General features: G+C 45.1%; 3 protein-coding genes across 5 annotated transcripts in view; 2 read left to right on the forward strand and 1 right to left on the reverse strand.

The window, feature by feature from the left end:
• LOC121304608 (E3 ubiquitin-protein ligase TRIM39-like) overlaps window positions 1-4,108 on the forward strand; it is a 23,623-nt gene extending 19,515 nt beyond the window's left edge. Inside the window, exon 2 of the mRNA XM_041235834.1 lies at window positions 4,028-4,108. The gene's annotated coding sequence lies outside the window, so the exon portion shown is untranslated. The remainder of the gene's footprint in view (window positions 1-4,027) is intronic.
• LOC121304605 (rho GTPase-activating protein SYDE1) overlaps window positions 1-5,433 on the reverse strand; it is a 17,808-nt gene extending 12,375 nt beyond the window's left edge. The window contains exon 1 of one of the 2 annotated variants that reach the window (XM_041235829.1): window positions 5,147-5,433. In XM_041235829.1, the coding sequence (XP_041091763.1) occupies window positions 5,147-5,231 (85 nt within the window). In that variant the 5' untranslated portion in view covers window positions 5,232-5,433. The remainder of the gene's footprint in view (window positions 1-5,146) is intronic. The other variant, XM_041235830.1, reaches the window with a different exon arrangement.
• Window positions 4,137-17,271, forward strand: LOC121304609 (cytochrome P450 4F22). Of its 2 annotated transcripts, none has more exons than XM_041235836.1 (12): window positions 4,137-4,221; window positions 9,567-9,789; window positions 11,832-11,976; window positions 12,931-12,984; window positions 13,333-13,460; window positions 14,411-14,532; window positions 14,818-15,088; window positions 15,524-15,590; window positions 15,787-15,916; window positions 16,263-16,396; window positions 16,825-16,889; window positions 17,146-17,271. In XM_041235836.1, the coding sequence occupies exons 2-12, from the start codon at window positions 9,568-9,570 to the stop codon at window positions 17,254-17,256; spliced, it is 1,449 nt and encodes a 482-aa protein (XP_041091770.1). In that variant the 5' UTR covers window positions 4,137-4,221; window position 9,567; the 3' UTR covers window positions 17,257-17,271. The 2 variants fall into 2 exon arrangements, with proteins under 2 accessions (XP_041091770.1, XP_041091769.1); XM_041235835.1 differs by lacking the exon at window positions 4,137-4,221 and adding an exon at window positions 7,563-7,666.
• The last annotated feature ends 348 nt before the right edge of the window (window positions 17,272-17,619 follow it).

Consider the following 17,619-nt stretch of genomic DNA (forward strand, 5'->3'; position numbering starts at 1 on the left):
CACACTCTAATAATGAAGTGCATTCAGACACTGGGGGAAAGCTGACAGTACAACAGAGCCTCTCATAGACGCAGTGATAACACAAACCGAATCTGTGAAGCAGGGTTTAAAATTAGCCGTGAGGGCATGTCGCTGGCCTCGTGGCCTGGACAGTTGGAGCCGGAGTCAAGGCTGAAAGGTCACTGGAGTCTGACACGAGTCATGCGGAGAGACAGAGCTTGTCAGAGCCCACGTTCTCTCGACCGGGCACAAGCAGTTCTGAACCCAGTAGGGACGTGGTTTCAGCCAACGGCATTATTCCAGAACTCGAATCTGCTGTTCGCTGCCAGTGGCTACTGGAGGGTGAATTGTCCATGCCTCTTCGTTAACCAATCAGCTGCTTCCCCTGCTGACTGTAATGGCATGCTCAGTTAGTGCTCAGTCCAGTAACATGCTCTTCGTTAACCAATCAGCTGCTTCCCCTGCTGACTGGCATGCTTTCAGCCAGTAACATGCTTTAACCCTGAAGACTCTGGCACCCAGGAAGTGTAAGCGTGATAGATTTCCTGAGCGCAAGGAATGGAAACCGATAGCCTTCTTTAACGAGCGCGGTACCAGAGAGCATGGTTTCAAATGAAAGTCAGTTTCCAATAATGTGTTTCTTTCAGAACTGCACGCACGAGACTTATTTTAGTGCAGAGAGATTTCCTGGAATAGGGTATCAAATACGTTTAATTCAAAATGCATGTATGTAATGTTTTTTTTTTAGATTTGTTTCAATTTTAAAAAGAGCACTAATCTACACACTGCACTCTCAGCTCTCCAGCACTGTCATTACCAGCACCTTAATAATAATGAGCGCTAGTCTAAACACACTCCACTCTCAGCTCTCAGCTCTTACCAGCACTGTCATTACCAGCACCTTAATAATAATGAGCGCTAGTCTAAACACACTCCACTCTCAGCTCTCCAGCACTGTCATTACCAGCACCTTAATAATAATGAGCGCTAGTCTAAACACACTCCACTCTCAGCTCTCCAGCACTGTCATTACCAGCACCTTAATAATAATGAGCGCTAGTCTAAACACACTCCACTCTCAGCTCTCCAGCACTGCACTCTTAATAATAATGAGCAGCAGCTCTCCAGCACTGTCATTACCAGCACCTTAATAATAATGAGCGCTAGTCTAAACACTCCACTCTCAGCTCTCCAGCACTGTCATTACCAGCACCTTAATAATAATGAGCGCTAGTCTAAACACACTCCACTCTCAGCTCTCCAGCACTGTCATTACCAGCACCTTAATAATAATGAGCGCTAGTCTAAACACACTCCACTCTCAGCTCTCCAGCACTGTCATTACCAGCACCTTAATAATAATGAGCGCTAGTCTAAACACACTCCACTCTCAGCTCTCCAGCACTGTCATTACCAGCACCTTAATAATAATGAGCGCTAGTCTAAACACTCCACTCTCAGCTCTCCAGCACTGTCATTACCAGCACCTTAATAATAATGAGCGCTAGTCTAAACACACTCCACTCTCAGCTCTCCAGCACTGTCATTACCAGCACCTTAATAATAATGAGCGCTAGTCTAGTCACTCCATTCTCAGCTCTCCAGCACTGTCATTACCAGCACCTTAATAATAATGAGCGCTAGTCTAAACACTCCACTCTCAGCTCTCCAGCACTGTCATTACCAGCACCTTAATAATAATGAGCGCTAGTCTAAACACACTCCACTCTCAGCTCTCCAGCACTGTCATTACCAGCACCTTAATAATAATGAGCGCTAGTCTAAACACACTCCACTCTCAGCTCTCCAGCACTGTCATTACCAGCACCTTAATAATAATGAGCGCTAGTCTAAACACACTCCACTCTCAGCTCTCCAGCACTGTCATTACCAGCACCTTAATAATAATGAGCGCTAGTCTAAACACTCCACTCTCAGCTCTCCAGCACAGCTATACTGGTGCACTAGAGCACACCTGCAGTACTGCAGTTCTCTATATTCATTCTCGTCTTTGCGGTTTACACATCCTCTTGCCTCACACACGTTTCCAGTGTTTACAGGCACCCACACTCACACGCATGCCTTTCTGTCACTTTCCCTATTTTAGGCATAACCAGGCTGTGCAGAGGTCTGGGAGGAGGGGATAAACAGCCCAGGCCTGCCAGTGAGTATCTGCACAATCGCACTGTGAAAGAATGCATGCAAGACAGAAGGGGCTTTTTTTAAATTTTATTTTAAGCAGCATCTGCAAACAATTGTATCGTTACAAACAAACGAAGCCCTGGGTGTGGACTCTGAAATGAGATCTGGAGAGCCAATTAGGATCTCTCTACTCCACAGTCTGGAACGGGAACCTGAGACCATTTAAATTCATGGATCTTAATCTTTCCAAAGCTCTTCTTAGACAGAGCCTTCATTGCCTGGTATTTCCAGCAAGATGTTTTCTTTTCCTTCAAACTTTTTCACTGCATATCGCTGTTGTTTAAATGTGCAATTACAGTAATCATGAACCAGCTTTGTGCTAAATAATGTCCTGACCCAGTTTCATCTCACTTGGAGATGCGTGTCTCCTGATTACTAGCTGTCCCGCCTAGTCCCCTTACTGAAACAGCAATCTCTTTCTCTCACGCACGCCATCAGGTAATGAGGCTCTGTGTAGAGATCTGGGAGGGGCACTGGGGCTAAACCTGGGTCAATTGCAGAGCACCACATGCGGTCCACTTGATGTGTCTAACTCGTGGATTAAGCAGGTTTAGTCCACTTGATTGGACTATATGAGTCCAGCTTCTAATCCCTATTGCAGCGCGCCAGAAGGGAATCATCACAGAGGGATCATCCGCTAAATCCGATTGAAGAACACTGCAGAGGCGTTCCAAACCAGAAACGTGAAGAGCCTGTTCAAGAGGATTAATTCAGCACTGTGGAGGATAGAGGAGGGGTTTTTGCTGCAGACACAGCTGCACTTTTTATCTGAAGTGACAAATACATCTGCAATCTTTATTCCCTATATCCGTCACGCTCCGGCAGTCAGATGCGTGACAATAAAGTCTCGCATATATATATATATATATATATATATATATATATATATATATATATATATATATATATATATATATAGTAGAGATATAAATTATTTGAAAACTTAGTGGGGACTATGTCAAAAGTCAAATTGCGTTACGTTAAGTCAATGATAAAAATATTTCGATGCTAATTGCCCATTATCACGCAATTGAACTGTTCTGTGGCTACGCAGCAGGGTCGGTCGCTTGCAAGTATGACGCGCACGAAAAATATATATTTTTTTTTTACTTCAGTATGTCTGATGTAATAAAAATGCATCTTTCTTTTTGCACGGGGCTCCCTTCATATATTTATGTAACACTGCATTCCGCAGATCGGATTAGTGAAGAAGGGCTTATACAGCTAGGGACAACGTTTTGCATCACCTACAATGACATTGTGTGTGTGTGTGAACATAATTTAGCTTTTGAAATGTCAGTTTTTTTTTTTTTTTTTTTGTGCGAAGTAGATGGAAAACTACAAAGCGGTGAGGAATTCAAAATATATGAAACAAGACGATTTAATTATATAAGGAGATGCAAAACTTTTGGCCCGAGCTGTAGGCTAATTCTCATCACCTGTCTATCTTGTTCTGATCAATTAAACCGATCGCCGGGATTATCTGATCGGTGCGCTGCAATTATTATGTTAGCACAGACTTGCAGGATTTTGTAGTCCGCTTTTTGGTCCGCTTGATGTGGATTATATCAGTGACACGTTGCGATTGACCCTCTTTGTTCTGGTAGGTTTATGGGCTGTTTAAGGTCAACCGCTAGCGATTAAAAGTGAAAAGCGTCATCTCCCGGAGCTCCAGGTTCCCTTGTATTGTGCTAAAGGAGCGAGTCGATTGAAAATACATTTTCTTCGGTGTTAAACTGCTTTCGATTGATTTCTGGTGGTACCTCATTCGAGTATTTACTGGAAATAACGTTTTATTTTTGCTTGTTTTTTTGTTTTTTTTCAGAAAGGTGTCATCTCTTGCCAAGCTACACCTGGACCTGCTCAGTCCTCACAATCCTCTGTAACGGAAACGCCTCTGCAGCCGAAACTGCCCTTTGAGTCGGTGAACAAACTAGCAAGCGAGTCCCGGACAGTTAACACGAAGGATCCCGTTTTAACGGCGAGATGACTCCACGTTGTTCATGTACCGGGATACAGGTAGGTGAGATTTGACGTTGCCTTTTATCTGCGTGTCGTTTTGTTTATATTGACGAGAGGTTGGAAGTGATTTGGAGTGGCAGCTGTCACCGAGCCGTTGTTTTTAAACAAGTGTGTTAAATCCGTTTGAAATGTTCCCGTCGGTCGGTATTAACCCTTGCCTCTAATAAAAGAAACAGGACACCTGGGAGAGAGAGAGGGGACACGCTAGTGAGGGGACGCGGTCCCAGCAGGATCAGCCCGGCCGCTCCCTGTCAGATTAGCGATCCGGGCTCCTGATTTGAATTTGATGTAATACTGCATTTCTGAGCAGAGAGAGGGCTCTTAAACTGCAGCCTGACTATTTCCCCGGCTAACGGTTCCAGCTCTGCGGTTTCGCTGCCCTGCGGCTTACACGCTCCACTCCGTTTCTTTCGACGCTGCGTTTCTTTTATTTCAAGTAGCATTTAGATTACAAAGCGTGCATTAACTTTGCAGAACTGAACACACACACACACACACACACACACACACACACACACACACACAATGACAGCAACTCAAAATACGTTGTTTCCCAAACCACGGCAAACTTCCAGGGTTTGGCAGACACAACTTCAACCCATACACTACTGTAAAAAAAAAAAAAAAAAAAAACAGCTTCAGAGTACAGAGAAAACAGATATATACCCGGTAAATGTTACAGAAAGAGATGCTTGCTGTTCCAATAAACCACAAAGTTCTTTAAAAAAAAGTGGTAACTATCTTCTTGCAGTCAAACCCGACGCCATGTCACGTTCTTGAAATATGAAAACGATTTATTTCCAAAGTAAACATTTTAAACACGTCGTGCGTCCCAGCTGCATTCCATCGCTCTTACAGAAATAACCCAATTCCCTCCAGACGCGCAGAGCCCGGATTTCTCGCTTTGCACTTACTTACTTACCTCTGTCTTTGGGGTCTGTTTTTCTCCTCGCTTTTTCTTTCCCCCGAAGTCTGGAGAAGGTCTTCCTGAGAAGGGGTTCTGCCATGGCTGTGTCGGGCTCTGTAGCCGCGGTACCCCGTCACTCTCTCACACAGAGAGCCGCTGTAACCCATGCAGGGAGCGGGCGCTGTGATCACAACAGCAGCTCCGGTACTCCTCCTCCATCGCGCTCGAACTCTGCTCTCCACTAAGAATTTCACAGGAAACAAATTCCAGGGATTCTTTCCCAAACCATTTTTTTTTTTTTTTTTTTTTTTTTTTTTTAAAGCAAACCAAGCCGAGGAACAAAGGCTTCTGGGATTTGTAGTTCCGTTTATGTTCTACCAGCCAGGAGATTTAATTTTCAGGTGAATTGGGAGTATCTCCAGATTGGCAATTTCTCCAAAAAAAAAAGAAAAAAAGAAAAACAATTTAAATACATGTTGCCTCGAAAATGTACAAACTAAAGGAGGTATACGTCATGTTTGACTACTTTGTTTTGAAGTGTAGCGTTGGAACTCGGAATCCAGTCAAACGTTAGCATAGTTTACTGCGCGCAATTTGAGAATGTGACGCGCTGTATATTTTAATTCGGGTAAACAGTCTCCAAACGCGCAGCACTGTGCAATGGTTTGTAAATGCGTTGTACACTAATAGCTCCACTTTATCTGTGTGTAAATAGTGCGCTACTTCCTAATTGAAGGGGAAGCTTGACAATACTACCGGCTTCCTTCGTCGCTTTCGGAGACAATTCCAAAGAGACGGAGCCAAGTTCGCAGAAGCGATGTCTTGCCAAATGCGCTACTAAACAACACAGCAGAAGGAAACGTCGACTAAAATAAACAGGTGTGGGTAGCGGCCTCAGCTGACACAGTCTGAGTTCGTCTGTGCAAAACGAAACACGAAGCGGTCTGTGTAAACTGTCCTTCATCAGCCCCCTTTCAACACAGACGCTGTTTCATTGAAACCCCGGGCGCATTCCCGTCTCCGCTAGCCCGGTTGCGCTTCTAATTGAAGACATTGAAATTTGATGTGTTAAGTCACACTTTTGTATAGCTGAGAAAAAAAAAAGTAATTTAATCGATGTTCAATATAAGAAAAATATATATCTCGGATGCGGTGTGGTGTTATTTTGTGGTACTCGCGTTAAAACCTGGTACACTCTCTACTCCGGGCATGCGCAGGCGATTTTAGCGCAGATAAACAAGGAAACGCCCATCTGAAAGGGATGTAATGAGTTTGGCTTTAGTTTATGTTTATATAATTTGTTTGCAATTTAGCAAATTGATGTGACTTTAACTGATGATCAACAAACTGTGTTTTCTAAAATTGTAAACATAGAGAATTTTGTGGGTGTACCACAGTTTGTCTTGCCAGCAGTGAATTGTGCAATAAGTTTATATAGATTTGGTTTAATTTAGCATTGCATTTATCTTTTTTAAAATATTTATTGTTAACGGAACTGAATTAATTTTATATGCAAAACAATGGCTGTTTAAATTTTGGGGGCTGTGTGCGGGTACCGGGTAATGCCAACAATTCGATTAGAAACCTTTCGACTAGAAGTCTTACTGGAATTGTGTTTTTATGTCGAGTTGTTTAATTAGAAACAGGTACATTAACTACATGGCAGGCAGCGTCGTCCCTAGACAGGCCATCGGGTCACACTGAGACTCCAGCCTCCAGCTGGCAGAGTTTATATGACTGCTTCGTATTGACGACTAACCTCCAAATCTCCGTTGCACGACAAACCAACGGAGAACACGAAGCATTGATGATGCAAAATAACAGCTCGTAACGACCATGACTAATTCTAGTTTCCCACCATAGAGACAAGCAGAGAGCCGCTTCTAAACTCCTAGCTCAATCACGTTAATACAGGCTTATGAGAAACACACGCTGCTTAGTGAAAGAGAGAGGGGAAAGTACAATAAACTAACACAATGTTTATTTCCTGTTCATGAAGCAATCCCTCTCTTTAACTCGTGTGAATGTCTCTGAGCAGTGTTCTGGAACGAGGGCATTATAAAAATGCACACCGAGGTGATTTCAACAGGTGTGCGAAAGATTTGCAATATACAGAGTATTTAACAAACTTAGCTTTTCAATGGGAAGAAGTGACTGCTGCGTGTTGCGCCTGGTCATTTTTATAGTGGCCCTGTGCATCCTGGCGCAGGCTTGTCTAGAGACCAAAGAGAAAATAAGCTGGTGACGTTTTTAAACATGCAAAATATCAGTGCAGTAAAATAAAACAAATGCAAACTCAGAAGAGTGGCATTTCAATAACCCTCCCCAAGAAATCGCAATAAATAATAGCTCTCTAGTAATGAATAAACAAGGAAGTGTGAACCAGCTTGCTGTGTCAGAAGCATTTGCATACAGGGTGTAAAGACAGATAAAGCGCACTGCACTTCCTCATACACTCCCTGATCTACTCCGCTCCCCCTGACACTGCCTGCACCCACCAGACCTACAACCGCTGCTCCTGGAAGCTCAGGTCAGGTAAGCCCAGCCCGGCTGCCTGCACCCCGTAGCAAGCGCTGAGCCGCGATCTACAGCGATGGACACGAGTTTAGCATCGCCTATAGATTGAGATATCGTTTTTTTATTAGAAAAAATAAAGTATAGAAAAAAAGTATAGCAGAAGCCATAATACTAGGACAGTATTTCATGTTAGATTTTCTAAAATGTGTTTTTTTTTTGTGTGTTTTTTTTTTCAATGTGTCTTTTTTTTGTCAGTTTTGTTCAGCAGGTTTCATTCGACTTTATGAAGCAAAATTACTTAATTCTCAAACCTGGGACCCCCGCCTATTGTCTGCTGGTTTCCATTCCAACTGAACTGATCGTCTGCTTAATTAGAACTTTTTAATTATGATCAGCTCTTAAACAGTTGCAAAGTTCAATTACATATAAAACCCTAACAGCTGGCAAGCTGCTGGAACAGAATGCCAAACATCGTAATTGTTAAAACCTAATTGCATGTCCTTTGGATGCACATAATTCAAATGCAGTATTTCGGAATCTCTTTGGAAACACTGGTGTTCTTGTTCGTCAGTTATTATAAATAATCCGAGAGTCTGCACTGTAAATGTTTATCGCGTTACTTCCCATCTGAACTCTGTGTGCCATTTAAAGTGTTTACAGAAACATCACCCTCAAGACAAAACTATAATAACTAAGACTGACAAACTTTTTTTTTCATTCAAGCCAGCATACAGATTATCTAAAGGTATAACTTTGCGACTCTTGTGTTTTCTTCCTTCGGTTTTCTTTTTCAAGTGAGAAGTGTGTCCGAATGAAACCAGCCGCTATTGCTCAATGCAGCCCCACCTAATAAACATAACCCGTCAACGTAGGAGTATAGCGATTATTGTGTGTGTTTACCTGAGCATTTGTATCTCTCAAGCAATGCTTCACTGATAGGACAAGTTGAAAACGGCAAATATCATGAGCAGCACAGAGCGCTCGCCAGAGGCACAATCGCCAGACGCCCGCAGCTTCACCCACCAATAAAAATACACGCGCGCAAAATCCACTCACTCGAAATCACGCTTGCAGGCTGGACGTGTAGGCGTGATAGATTCTGTGATTTTTTTTTTTTTTTTTTTTATCTGCGGTTCAAAAATGAACGCACGGTGGTTTAGAGGTAATAAATACTAGCGTTTTTTTTTTTTTTTTGCGGACCCCCTGTGGTCCTTAGACGGACCCCCGGTTGAGACCCCTGTTCTGTTGTGTGCATTTATTGAATATTTTATTGGAAATTTTGAAGGAAGAAAACTTACATCGAAAACCAGCCCTATAAAAAAATTGAAGCAGCCGGCTGGAACACATTCAGTTCTAGCGCCTTGGGGTGTTTATGGCACCCGAAATGTATCGCTGCCTGGTATCTGTCACCTGTCATCTCTCAGGTCTCGACAATAACTACGTGCTACTGAGGTCCTCCAATCAAAACAAAGTCTGCTCTTGTTTTCAAGGGCCCCCTTTCAGTCCCACTTTTGGATTTTATATAATTGTTATCTTCTTCTTTCTTTTTTTTAAACGTGTTTGAAACTCCAGGACTTGTATACCTGGGTAGATCTACAGAACATGTGCTTTTATATAGAGTCACAAATGCTTTCGACAGCTAGGGGCAAAAGCTTTGCAACACCTAGAATAAAAAAAAAACTATGAACATCATTTTTATTCAACACTTAACGCAACATTATCAGCTGGTTTCATTCGACTTTATGAAGCAAAATCAGTTCATTCTATAGGGTGATGCTAAACTTTTGGCCAGGGCTGTGCGTATTGGGAAAGATACCGTGTTTTCATAGAGACTCTGCTATCTGTTGCGGTACCGGGTGCCGTGTGTTGATTGATTTATTCACGGCAGTGTTTAAGACTCTGTCCTTCTCCCCTGCAGGATGCTGTTCCTTCTGGAGCGAGTGTGGGGGTCTCTATCCCTCGATCCGAGAACCCCGGGGGGGCTCCTGCTCTCTGGAGCCGCCCTGCTGCTCCTCTGCGCCGTGTTGAAGCTCTCGCTGCGGACTGTCCGCTTCCTCTGGCTTTACAGTCTGAACGCGCGGCGGCTCAGGTGTTTCTCTGAACCGCCGCGAAGGAACTGGCTCTTCGGACATCTGGGCATGGTAAGGGGGGAACTCATTTTAAAGGGGCGACCAGGTTTAACAGGTGAAATGAAACGCCGTGTGGCGGCTGCCCTTTTTACGAATTGTAAAATTCGCATAATAACATTGTGATTGGGCGTAACCCCAGGCGCTTCATGTAGCGTGTTACCCGGGTTGCGTCTACACGCCTGTGATGCAGCAGGTATTGGTTTGCAGCGTACTGTACAGGGTTCCTCTCCAGCACAGAATGTGCTCAGATGATCGGGCTCGCCAATTAACCCATCATACTGGAACCCCAAAACGAACGTCCCGCGGCAGCCTGGCGCACGGTCACGTGTTTAACGATGACGTGGGGGGGGGGGATTCTGCCAAAGCTGTCTCAATATCCTGCAGCCCAACTGACACGTGCGCATCTGTGCCCAAAAGAGCAGCATCGCCCTACAGAATGAACTAATTTAGCTTCACGCAGTGGAACGAAGCCTGCTGAATAATGTTACCTTAACATACCGAATTGCACACCGCTTTGCGGTTTCCCATGTACTTAACTACAAACTCTGCTGAACATTTGCAAAATGTGACCTTTCCGAGTCTAACATGAAGTACTGCTGTACTGCAATTATGTAGCACAAGCATTCTAGATTATGCAACCGAGCTCAGCTGAATTGTGAAATGTGCAGAGCGGCCGGAACAGTCACTTCCCTCCCTAACATGTCTGAGAATAGCAGCGGTGCCCCTCTCCCATTGCCAGATGCGTTTGTTCAAAGTTCATTGCACATTATAACGAGTGTCGCCGAAGTCATTCGTATTGTAGCGTGTTACTGTGCGTAGTGATCGCATCACATGCCTTTTTAATAGTACAATATTTCATGCTGGATTTCCAAGTGTAACACCTTTTTTTCCAGTCTGTGTCAGTTTTCCGTTAAGTACCTGGGAAACTGCAAAGCGCTGGCGTGTAGTTCTGTCTGGTAACGTAACGTTATTACTCGGTAGCTTCATTCCAGTTTAGGAAGCACGGCGAGTTAATTCTGTGTTTGGTCTGAGCTGTAGCTCGAAATGTTTTGATCAGAACTAGTCCCGAGGCTCCTGGGAAGTAGGACGTCTTTTCTTTTTAAAAACAGTTCTTCTTTCTGAGTGACTTCGCTGAGATAAAACACGAAGCGGCTGATCTGATTAACTGGAGCTATGAAGACCGATATACAAGCTTCACAACTGATATGTGCGCAGTGTGGGCAGAGGTCAAAACTGTCTGCAAACAGTTTCAGACATCGTAGATGTTGAACCCTTTTCTGCTCGTTATAGATGGTGAAATGCAAAATAAAGCGGAATATCTTTCAGTGTCGTTCTCAAAGTTAACAGACCAATTAAAAAAAAAAAAAAAAAAAAAAAAAAAAAAAAAAACGCGTCTGCAGAGTGCAGCGTTAGGAGAGGAAGGTGGACAGAGAATCCACGACGTGCGGGCTCTGATTGGGCAACTGCTCTAATAACTATAGCATTTACAATGAACACAAGCAGAGTAAAATGTGTGTGTTTTTCTCTATTTTTAACATAACTTGGAATTCAAAGTAAAAACAGTCTATTACGGGGCGACCTGAAAAGATTGCAGTTTGCTTCTGCAGTAGATCAGCCCTGCATTACCGCGCGTTTAAACTTGTAGCCGCAGTTTCTCAAGTGGAGTTAGCAATCTCTTCTCTCGCTTGTGTTTGCTCAGTGGGGGGTTGCTGTATCTGTTTACAGGATATGGTTTGCATTTAAAATGAAGAGTCTTCGTTTTAATGTTCATCTCTAAAGCTGGTAGGATGCAAGTTTTGTGTAATGGGTAACTTTGTGTTGCAGTACCAGTTGTATTAATGGGGATATGGCAGAGGCGTCCGAACATAAACGCCCTTACAGTCGCAGACAAAATCAGTGGCTCCCTGCGTTTTATTATCCCGCTTTAAGGACAGGACTTTAGTAAACTTGAACTCGTTTTTAACAACGCAGAAAGCAAAACGCGCATACCCGTCCCACGGGCTGTCCTGCAGAAGACGCGCCTCAGCCGCGTGTTTTCTTGCTCCCTGGTTCAGATGAAGAACACGGAGGAGGGTCTACAAGCTGTGGACGAGCTCGTCAGGACCCACGTCCACTCCTGCTGCTGGTGGTTCGGCCCGTTCTACCCCCTGCTGCGGTTCTTCCATCCCGACTACACCAAGCCCCTGCTGATGGCCTCCGGTACCGTTCCATTTAAAATGAGGGTTCAAAATCCTTAAGCAGGTTTTATTGCCACTGCGCTTCTCTACAGCTCTGCACAAACGTTTTGCATCACCCTGTAGCATAATGCTGCTTCATAAAGTCGAACGAAACCTGCTGAAAAATGTTACATTAAAAACCGATTGAATTGCACACCGCTTTGTAGTTTTCCAATGAACAAAAAACTAACAGAAATGGGCATTTCTCAATCTTACATGAACTACTGTACAACTATTGTGGCTTCCGGTAGACTTTTACAATATTATTTGTTTCTTTGATTACACGATGTTAAATAAAATATCTAAATTATGTCTATATGTGTGTTTTTTTTTTAATTATTCCTCAACCCTAAAATTTGAAGGTGATGCAAAACCTCTGGCCCCGGCTGTCTGCTTGCAATCGTGCGCTGCAGTCGCTCGCCTGTTTGTTTCGCTGCATCTTCAGTTCCAGTTGCCTGTCATTGACACACCGTGTGTAAAACAGGCTAGATCAGCCAGACTCTTTAATTGATTTGAAACATCGTACAATGACTACGACACGAAAGGGCTGTTTACTCTTAAATAAAACGACAAGCTTACCTGCTGGCCATAACAACATTATCACTGGAGCCCAAGGGCAGTTCTGAAAGAAACACGCAATCAATCAATCTCTCTCTCTCTCTCTCTCTCTCTCTCTCTCTCTCTCTCTCTCTCTCTCTCTCTCTCTCTCTTTGTAAATAACATACTCAGTTTAAAAACATAGCGACCTGTGTTTTTAAGTTTGTTTGATTTGGGCTGCAGACTTCTGTTGCTGGTGTAGCAAAACTTTACGCGGACCCCCCCACTCCGCCCCCTTGCAGTAACTGTCCTGCTTTCCCGTGGCTGTTTCTGAATTGTTGCACACCACTCCGGCGCACGGTATTCACATGAACGCAGTGACGGGTGTTTCTCTCTGCAGCTTCAATCGTGGTCAAGGATGAACTCTTCTATGGCTTTCTGCGCCCCTGGCTGGGTAAGTAAGAGTACCATGTGCTGTACTGGAGGGATGCGTTGGAGCAGCTAGGTGCCCACAGTATCCTGCTGCCTGTGTTCTCCATCACTCTCTGCTGTTGTGCACAGCGCAACGCTGGTATGCTTCCCCCTACCTCTCTTCCTCCCAATCTGCCATGGGGAGTCTTTTCAGAAGCGCACAATTGCAAAAAAAAAAAAAAAAAAAAAAAAGTTCCCCTCTTCTGCTTCTGAAAAGACTCCTGTAAAAGGAGCTTTATGGTGCAGGGAGTGTCGCCGTCGTCGTCAGTCTTGTGGTGTTTGTGACTCTCCTGACTCTGGACGGAGCTGGTTTTTCGTTTCTCTTCCCCAGGGGACGGCCTCCTGCTCAGTAATGGAGAGCGCTGGGCACGGCACAGGCGCCTGCTGACTCCCGCCTTCCACTTCGACATCCTGAAACTCTACATGGAAATCTTCAACAAGTCCACGGACATCATGCACGTGAGTCACGCCCCGGAAGAGAGCGATTTCAACAGCTCCAGTGATCCAGAGGGATTCGATTATGCAGTAATCCAGAGGGATTCGATTATGCAGTAATCCAGAGGGATTCGATTATGCAGTAATCCAGAGGGATTCGATTATGCAGTAATCCAGAGGGATTCTATTATGCAGTAATCCAGAGGGATTCGAATTGCAATGATTCAGAGTCCTTATCTGCCATAGCTATATGAAACCGGTCTCTTTACAGAAGAGCCAGCTTTACAAACAGGTTTCCTTTAGTTGCAGGGATGAAATGTTCCTTCAAGGATGCAGCTGCGCATGTGATAATCGCTGCAGTTAGTTGGGTGTGCCCCCGAGTTTATAAATACAATGCTAAGGCAGCTGTTGCTCTACAAACATGTGTTAAAAATATCTCCTCCTGTAGGTGTTTCCTGTGAGAAGACGTTTTCTGTTTGCTTCCTGAGATTCCTGGCCAAACCCCCCCCCCCCCAAAAAAAAAAAATTGAATATTTGCACACAGCTCTCACATTTTAGTTTATCAGATAACTCCACATATATTTGCATGCACACACAGAAGGAGATTTTTAAATTTGATTAGCATTCTCACATTTGTACATCCTGTTGATAACGGTGTGCCAGTAACACGCACGGAGCTGCAAACAGCAAGCTGTTTGTTTCCATGTGTGCAGGCATGTTGGGGATGGAAGTTAATTCCACAGTCGGCACAGCTTTCTGATCACACACACACATTGCAGTGTTGGCTGACCTGTAAAGAGACACTAAGCAATGCTGTTGTGGTGTTGAATGACAGTACGTGTGGGTCACTGCGTCTGCAAAATACTGTTGTCAAAGTAAATGTGTTCCTGTTCCCTTTTGGGGCTGTCATTGCCTTTAGTCTCGGTGGCAGCGCACCAATACCTTATTAAACTCTCCCTGCCTGTGTTTCTCAGGCAAAGTGGCACCACCTGCTGGCTGAGGGGACCAGCTCCCTGGATATGTTTGATCAGGTCAGCCTGATGACTCTGGACTGCCTCCTGAAATGCACCTTCAGCTACGAAAGCAACTGTCAGAAGTGAGTACCCAGGGAAGTGCCTTCCAAGACACTGGCAAGCTCTTACACCAGCAGTGTGCAACTTGCTTCAAGATATGAAAACTGCTGGAAATCAATGCCGGCTCATGAACGGTTTTGGAGAGCTGTGGTTCTTCCATCATTAGGATGCATTCAGGGGCAGGTTGAATTAAACACAGAATTCCGTGTGTGTTCTAGATGGTAGTGATTGGTTAGTCAGCCCTGAATTGGAACGTTGCACAATCCCTCCACCCAGTCCAGCCCCGATGTGCTCTCCTCCCTCTGCAGGAAGCCCAGTGAGTTCATCGCTGCCATCTTTGAGCTGAGCACCCTGGTGAAGCAGCGGGAGCTCTACCTGCCCCATCACCTGGACTTCCTCTACCGGCGCTCGGAGGAGGGCAAGAGGTTCGCCCGCGCCTGTGCCATCGTTCACCAGTTCACCTCCGCGGTGGTGCAGGAGCGCAAAGCAGCCCTGCAGAGCCAGCAGAGACTGGGAGAGAAGCTGCTGCCAAAGAAGGGCAAGGTGACGGACTTCATCGACGTGCTGCTCCTCTCCAAGGTACCTCTCTCAGGCTCTCGGGCGGCTGCACCCCCAGAGAAACGCGTGCTTCAGGATCTACCAATGCTTACAAACACAAAGACCTGCGTCTTCCCAGCACTGCAAAATATTTCAAATCTTTCTTCCTTTGAATATTTGCACACAACCCTCGCAGTCTAGGTTAATAGATAACACTTTCACCACACACATTTGCATGCATAGAAGGGGATTTGCATTCTCACATTTGTCAGCCTGTTAATAATGTGTCAGTAGCACACACAGTCTGTCTTCGTAGCTCAGTCCTTAAAGCCCTGGTACTAGCCTGGTTGCTCTTTGGTGGGTTCTCTCCATGTTCCTTTGGTGCTGAGGGGACAGGAATTGGACACGGTACTTTAAGTGTGGTCTCAGTGTGTTGTACAACCTCATCTCAGCGAGGCTGGTCTTTCTGTGTTTAAGGACGAGGACGGGAATGGACTCTCCGATGAAGAGATCAAAGCGGAATGCGACACCTTTATGTTTGAAGGTAAGAAGGTCAAGGCTGCAGTTCAAACACTGTTTAGAACAACCTCTGTCCATTCCCTTCAGAGGGGATGGAAATTACAAACCACCTGCATTATTTACACTGCAGTTGTACCTCCTTTCCAAATCTATCTATCTATCTATCTATCTATCTATCCTTTCAAGTTCTCCATAGCCTCCCCCGCCTCTCTCTCTCTCAGGTCACGACACCACAGCCAGTGGAATCTCCTGGATCCTTCACAACCTCTCCCAGCACCCAGAGTACCAGGAGATGTGCAGAGAGGAGATAAACACGCTGCTGGCAGGGCGAGACAGCGAGGAGATTGAGTGGTCAGTGTTCACAGCAGCCCTGTCTGTCTAGTACAGACACTCCCTAGCTCTCAGTCTGCAGTGCAGCATCGCCCTGTAGAATGAACTCATTTAGCTTCATAAAGTGGAATGAAACCTGCAAGGAACAGAGCTGCAGAGCAAACACACAGAGCCACTGGACCGCTCCTGCCTTTTAACACTCTGGCTCTGCTGCACTGAACGGAATAGGACAGCCTGAGCTGTGCAGTAAATAACTGGGCACTCAGCACTCCTGCAGAATAACCTCAGTCGGGCTCCTGCCTTCGTCAGTGTGGTGTTTAATTGAGTGTGCGCGCGCTCGTCTCTTACTGTCCCTGTGTCTCTGCAGGAACGATCTGTCCCAGCTGCCCTTCACCACTATGTGTATAAAGGAGAGTCTCCGGCTGCACCCCCCTGTCAACGCAGTGACGCGCCGCTTCACCAAGGACATCAAGGTGCCCGGGGACCGTCTCATCCCTTCAGGTGAGCCCCTCAATCAACACTACAGGGCACGCACACACAGGTCTGCGCTCCAAATCGGCACAATTACATTCAGAAAGGAAAACGCCCGCCCGCACGAGGGGAGCAGAAAGCAGCTCCTACTTGACAAACGAAGAGACTTCTCTGAAATAGACAGGGGTCCGGGATTCTCATTCATTCTAGAGGACATCTCAGCCTTTTGTGATGAAGCTTGATAAGGGCGTTCTTTAGTGTGAAGAACCCAACTCTGGGGGTATTTGAAAGCGTATCCATTTGTCAAGCTTGCGTATTGACATGTGCAGATTTTACTAAACTCTGATAAAACCGTGGTGGTGTTGAGAATTCACACAAGGGGCTAAAGGGCTTTTGCTGCCAAAGAGGGATCCTAACAACGAGAAACACTGACCTAAAGCCTTCCTCCTTCCTTCCAGGAAATATCTGCCTGATCAGTATCTATGGAACCCACCACAACCCAGTAGTGTGGCCTGACCCCGAGGTAAGCCAAGAAACGTCTGTCAACCTGACTTTGCTTCTTACAAGTTTACCGCTGGCTTCACAGAGCTTCATTACCACTAACTGTGGACGGACTACCTTATCTAAGAGAACATTAGCTTGTGATTAGTGCTAATTTGGCTCTGTGACAAGTGTTTAGAGTTGCCTAAAGGGTTTAATCTTCTAGAACGTAAAAACCTAACAAAAGTTACAAACTAGAATGTCCACTAACTGGGAGCCGCCTTCTGCTCTCCCTGCAGGTTTACGATCCGTACCGCTTCGACCTGGAGAATGCTAAAGGCAGGTCGTCATACTCCTTCATCCCCTTCTCTGCAGGGCCCAGGTACTGGCTCCTCACTGAGGATCTATAGCATGCTGGCCCCACCCTTCAACCCTGGGCATGGCCATTCAACAAGACTGCTGAAAGCTAGTCTGAAGCCAGTGGGAGAAAACTTTAGAGAAACATGAGTACATCTTAATGTGGGAGTCGCTTTTGTAGGATTGCATGCATCTTAAAAGAGGAGGGTGAAACAAAAGCTTTCTGTATACCCTTTGCTTGAAACTTGCAACCCTATTGGCTGACAGTGTCACATGACCAAAACTAGCTTGTGCAGTTGCCCACAGTCTGGCCAATAGTGAAAGGACTCTTGTGCTCTTGGCAGTATCATCTTTTTAATATGCATTGCATCCCCTGATGCTACTACACACTGCTGACTGAAGCTGTTTACCCTTTT

The sequence above is a fragment of the Polyodon spathula genome, chromosome 38, assembly GCF_017654505.1.
Source record: "Polyodon spathula isolate WHYD16114869_AA chromosome 38, ASM1765450v1, whole genome shotgun sequence".
NCBI lineage: Eukaryota > Metazoa > Chordata > Actinopteri > Acipenseriformes > Polyodontidae > Polyodon > Polyodon spathula.